Genomic DNA, 5,673 nt, shown 5'->3' with positions numbered 1-5,673 from the left:
TGCGACAAATATAAAAAGATATGTTTGGCGCTTTTGCATGTATGACGAGATGTGTCTGTTACATCGACGATGAAGGGACTTATCTCTTTAACATAAATGCAATATTGATCGTTTTTAAGTCACATTTAAATTAGAATTTTTATACAAATAAAGCTTTAATTCGAAAAAAGTATCAGCTCGATCACCAAATCCAAACTATATGTATGTTCAAGTTATCTAATGGATTGCATAAAGTCAAGGGTAAATGTAAAGTAACGCCATATACATAGATATGATACGAAAGTAAAGCGTAAATACGGAATATCATTTTAAATAACACGAGTGAATAAAGTTTATAAAATTCTTTATTTTCTATTCTTCCTTATATTATATATTATGTTAATATAGAACGTAACGCGCTCGCACGTGCGCGCGTGTTAAAAACGCCGATAGAAATTAAGATAATACGTTAAACGTACGATCATTCAAATGAATTTTGCCTAAGTTTAAAGACTTGATTCAAGGACGAATACGGCGAGTAGCGAAACACGTCGTCTATATTCAGATTACATCGCAGTATCACTACGCCTGACGGGTTCACTTTAACCTTAATCTTGGTCTGTGGCGTCAGCACGTGATAATCCACGTCCTCGTACAAATCCTGAAAAGAACAATGATACTTTCGAATTCTTTTCCTAGACATTTCTGCCGATCAAACTGTTATACGTAACGGCTACGAACCTCCACTCGATATCCTGCAGGATACTGTAGACCCAACTCCTTCAGCGTGACCGACACATCCGACGGCGTGCCGTCCGTTCGTCGGTTGACGAACGCGATCGCGTACGAGTAGTAGTTTTGGTAAACAGGGGTGATGGGCCTTGCCCAAATCTCAATGCCCTTGTGCTGCAATTGTAAGTTATCAATGGATCACACTGTCTCTGAGACACATTTCGATGAGTTCAGCCGAAACTCTCACTAATATAACTGAATTATACGACTTGTCAATAATGTATACTTTCGAATTTCAACTCGTGATAATACCAATCGATCACACCGATATATTCAAGGCACTGACACATTTAACTTTTAAATCACTCACTTTGTATATCCGTCGACCTTGAATGCCCAATGGATCTTGATCTACGGCGATAATCTTTTTGTTTTGCAAGATGGCTTTGTACTCTGACCTAATCGTCCTGAGATCAACAGACATGAGTAATGGTGCCGCTAGTATAGCCCAGATCGCCATTTGCGTTTTGCTCTGCTCGTAGCTCAAACCAAAGTTACCGATAATCAACATGTCTGGATCATTCCAGTGCCCAGGACCGGCATTGGACACAATCGCGTCTTGATTGTTACCGTAGTAATCGATGACACTCTCTACACTGGCCCATGAGTCCTGGATGTCGTCGAAGTTGCGCCAGAGATTGCAGTTTTCTGCAATCGAGGTGTAATTCGGCTGAAAATTATATTAACATCAAACTGACTGCCTCTAGAAGAAATAAATCAGAGGAAATGTATTGAGATACTTACCTTCATACCTGCATAAATTTGATAAACAGGCCAGCTGCATGAATATATCATGTGTTTTCCAGTCTGATTTAGGAGATACCCAAACTCGGGATAGCCTTCAGTGTAAATACCATATTATTTTAATGTTAATTTATTTAATTAAAAAAGAACTTACACAGATCATTTATAAGATATAATTATACCTCTATCCATATCAACAGGATGCGAGTAACAACCATCTAACTTTACATAATCCACATCCCAGGAAGCAAATGTGGTAGCATCTATATCCAAGTAACCCAATATACCTGGATATCCAGCGCAAGTGTAGTTACCATAGTCCTCATAGATACCAAACTTGAGACCTTTCGAATGCACCTAACAAACAGAGCAATGTCTTTCATAAAGCATCACGCACAATCACAAAGGAGCATTATAAGGCTGGGAAGTAAGCCAAGTGCAGAATAACGAATTTGTGCAACAGGCAAACGAGACATTTTTAAAGTGATAGACAGTAAATTACGTAATCTGACAGACTCTTCATGCCATATGGGAATCGTTCTCTATCTGGTACAAGTTGTCCATTTAAATCCCTTTCTTTCTCCAACCAACAGTCGTCCACATTAATGTATTCATATCCTACTGCAGCATACCCTTCTGCCACCACAATATCTGTCATGGTCCGGAAGAGACGGTCACTGTGAATCAGATGAGACCAATCACTATAATTTCTTTTGCACTTACATCAAATATCCTATCCATATATATCGTCACTGCTCTGGAGCTCACCTTATACAATTGTCTGGATCATTCTTGCAATCTGTGTTGCACCTGAATCTTTCCCACGCTAACCATCCCATCGGAGGTGTTCTGGCCAGTCCATTCTCCAACGCTGGAGCTAGAGTGACCAGCGATAAGAGAAGACAAAGGGACCACAGGTTGCGCAGCATTCTGTAGAAAGATAATAAAGCTGCTCTCGGTCAGTGAGTAGGATAATGACGAGGCTACCAGGTTGGCAGCATAGTCCGGGGGCGCGAAGCGGAACAGGATTCCCGTGACAAGACGGTCGACGGAGAGGTCATCAGGAGAGTCCGCTGGTGAAGAGAAACGACGCGAGGTAGACGCGTGTTGTGACGAGGCGCGCCTACCGTACTGATCTGATATAAGAGGTAGGCTCGCTCGCACGCTCGCTTGCCGTTGCCGCTGCCGTCGCCGCCGCTGCCGCGAGTACTTTCACCCAATGCCCCATTTCATTTTTACGCGCGATCACCGTCGCCGACTCGCGTCGTGCCGCGCCTGCCTCCGCCGATCCGCGCGTCTGTCGACAAACAACGTTGTACGTAGACCGGCCCGTTTGCGTTATGCGGGCATAACCGCCTCGAGTTTTCCTATCCGAGCGGATGTGCCGTCGTGTCACGCCGTACCGTGTAGCGAAGAGGTTAGGGGACGCGCGCGCGCGACAGGTTAGATCACTTCTGCTCCGGAAACGTCTTGTGAAATCCCCGAAATCTCGCGACCTCTTTCTTTTCCTTTCTTTTTTTTTTTTTTTAAAGAACGGAACTTCGCGTCTCGAGATCGAGCATTTTTTGCGGATTTTCTTAGAATTTCAAACTTCCTCTAGATCTCTTTCAACCTTTGTTTCGTTGATTTTATTTTTAGTCATTAGAATTAAATGAAAGAACGATTTTAAACTTTAATCAAATAATGTTATTAGTATCTTGATATTTTTTATTATATTTTCAAACGGTACTGCTTTTGCAAGTTAATGCAAATGCCCTTCCAATCTATTTTTAGTAAGTTTTGCATGATTCTATAAATTATTCTTTCTTTTTAAATTCTCTACAACTTCCTTACTGAGTTACTTTGAACTCTATCGTGCGGTTATGGATGACAAATTCAAATATTAATTATGTTTAAATAAGAAAAAAACGACGGATGAAAATATTTGTTACATTACATGTTCTACTTTTCTATAATTTCAGGGAACAATATGAAGAATTATTTACCTTCCGGGGCACCTATTTGATTTCTTTTCTTTAGTTACCAGTTGGTTACAATTTCAAATTTACTTTGGACTCGCGCCGTCTCGACAAGAGCGTAGCTAATTGCATGAGAGAACTACGAGTGCCAAGACTACGCCAAGTGTCGGGCGTTTTCCGAAGGCTACTGAAAGATGCTAAACAATAACATTATGCGTCCTTCGTATTTCAAATCGACGCCTCAAGGTTCCACATCTAAGCGTATGCAAGCATTGTCGGAAATCAAGGTTTGTAAAGAGATGTCGAGGAGACTACTGTTACGGAAAAGTAGGCTTAATTGTCCTCGCTTATTCATACCGAACTCTCGTCGACGCTTTGATTTATACTACAGATCTGATCGACGCTAGCCTCGCTCGTCACCGATAAAAATGAAAGCATCGTGGTTTGTGGAAGGGCGGTGACGTGGACGGCGTGTTAAGAGAGCGAGAGGAGACAAAGCGAGAAAACAGCGAGGAAATCGGTTGGAGGGAGAGAGACGACGACAGGCAATAGTAATATCGCGAGTGGGAGAGACGTGGTGAACTCGCAATCGTGCTGACGTACAGGATACCTCAAAAGTCACCTGGTTCCTTTTTTAACCTATCTACATTTCAATCACTCTATCCTGGACAGATTGTTATTGCTGCCGCCCCATGAAAGGTTTATTATCGTTGTTCCGATACTTATTTTATGTATTGCTCTTTCTTTCCTTTTCTCAGTCTTTTTAATGCAATATTAATATATTATAGGTATTATTATTATTGTACATCATGACTGCGTGTATTACTACATGAGCTAACGTGTATCAAATTGTTTCCGCATATATAGTGCGGGCGGCATGCCGCGACGCGAGCCGAGAAAGTAGCCAAATAGATGTGAACCGGTTTGCAATCCTCGTCGTCATTCCACGCCGTGGAAAGGAAGGAAAGAAGAGTCAAAGGAAGAAAGAGAGCGAACATGGGGATATCTCGATGAAAAGAAAAGATACCGCGCACGGCTGTCATCGCGATACTTCGGTAGCATTTCTTTACGCCGACGTTTCTATATCGCGGGCGGAAATTTCGATCGCCCGATCGTAATCTTTCGCGCACTTGATCGTTGAACGTCGAGTGTGGGTTACCGGAGTAATAGAAGAACAGTTTCTTACGAGTTATGGCAATATAATAGATTGCGGTTTTAGCTCGAAACGTAGATTGCGCGTTGTTAACGTTTCGAGAGCCGTGCCGGAAATGGTTACTCTGAGCACAATCGCCGCCGGCGATAAAAGAATGCGCAAGATACCGGAGATAATTAAGAAATAATTAAACATTTACGTTCTTTGATTTTCTGGGACGCTGTACGAAATTAGCATGGAGTTTATCAGTGAGATCAGAAAAGCACATACTGGACTTGCAATATCTTTTCTTTATCACTCAATAGGAATTTTCGAATTTTCTCGATAATTTCCAAATCTCCCGAAAACTTCTAGACTGTCAAACGAAACATTTTTATGCACCGTAACTATCGTTACGCGCTTCTAAATTCGTTCGCTCTTGATAATTCGTGATACCGATATCAATATTTTATTTTAACGAGGTATAAATGAGGCGTGGAAGTACTGATACGCTTTTCTTTCTTCTCGTATCGGAACGAGATCGTAATTGAGTGGAATCTTGTTACATCACAGATAATTAAGATACGATAAATTGAAAAATATTTCACATTTAAATAGCAAACAGCTTGTCTCCCTCTTAAACTGTCACAAATTAAATAGCTCCATTTTGGTCGAGTATAAATGATCGTGCATTGTACATCCACCTCCCTCGCATTTCTTTACAAAGAAAGACATAAAAGAGCACAGCTTCTCGCCTTCTAATTTCCCCCTCCTTCCTTCACCGCGGAATGGAGAGTTTGATTTCTTGCACGCTCGCGTCTCTCTCCGCTAAAGCTAATTCTGCTCTCTATCTCAAAGGGGAAAAGAGAGAGGAAAATAGAAGAGGAAAAAAAAAAACAAGAACTGTTGACCGTAATGACGCCAAATTAGCGTCGCGTCCTAATCGGTGGACGATATTACAGATGTGTCTGAGCGGCGGGTCGAGGTCGATGAAATATTCCCATCGACTCTTGCATTCTAAGCTATAATCGTAACCCTGGCACGATCTACATCCACGCTCCATTCGTC

General features: G+C 41.6%; 1 protein-coding gene and 1 long non-coding RNA gene across 5 annotated transcripts in view; one reads left to right on the top strand and one right to left on the bottom strand.

Annotated features, from left to right (window-relative positions):
* Positions 1 to 360: 360 nt before the first annotated feature.
* LOC108745751 (alpha-N-acetylgalactosaminidase) overlaps positions 361 to 5,673 on the bottom strand; it is a 5,845-nt gene continuing 532 nt past the window's right edge. Inside the window, exons 1-8 of one of the 4 annotated variants that reach the window (XM_018482084.1) lie at positions 2,643 to 2,976; positions 2,284 to 2,445; positions 2,018 to 2,192; positions 1,698 to 1,872; positions 1,516 to 1,610; positions 1,082 to 1,441; positions 721 to 885; positions 361 to 640 (exon numbers count right to left, since the gene is read on the bottom strand). In XM_018482084.1, coding sequence (XP_018337586.1) covers positions 461 to 640; positions 721 to 885; positions 1,082 to 1,441; positions 1,516 to 1,610; positions 1,698 to 1,872; positions 2,018 to 2,192; positions 2,284 to 2,445; positions 2,643 to 2,743 — 1,413 coding nt within the window. In that variant the 5' untranslated portion in view covers positions 2,744 to 2,976 and the 3' untranslated portion in view covers positions 361 to 460. Of the gene's footprint in view, positions 641 to 720; positions 886 to 1,081; positions 1,442 to 1,515; positions 1,611 to 1,697; positions 1,873 to 2,017; positions 2,193 to 2,283; positions 2,465 to 2,642; positions 2,977 to 3,500; positions 3,526 to 5,673 lie in introns of those variants that run through there. The other 3 variants (XM_018482083.1, XM_018482081.1, XM_018482082.1) reach the window with 3 other exon arrangements.
* LOC108745756 lies at positions 3,578 to 4,969 on the top strand. The gene is made up of 3 exons (XR_001939118.1): positions 3,578 to 3,760; positions 3,865 to 4,172; positions 4,341 to 4,969. It is a non-coding gene; the product is annotated as an uncharacterized LOC108745756 (long non-coding RNA).

The sequence above is a fragment of the Trachymyrmex septentrionalis genome, unplaced genomic scaffold (assembly GCF_001594115.1).
Source record: "Trachymyrmex septentrionalis isolate Tsep2-gDNA-1 unplaced genomic scaffold, Tsep1.0 scaffold148, whole genome shotgun sequence".
Lineage (NCBI taxonomy): Eukaryota > Metazoa > Arthropoda > Insecta > Hymenoptera > Formicidae > Trachymyrmex > Trachymyrmex septentrionalis.
The sequence above is the reverse complement of the archived record's forward strand: the minus strand, read 5'-3'. Positions and strand labels throughout refer to the sequence as shown.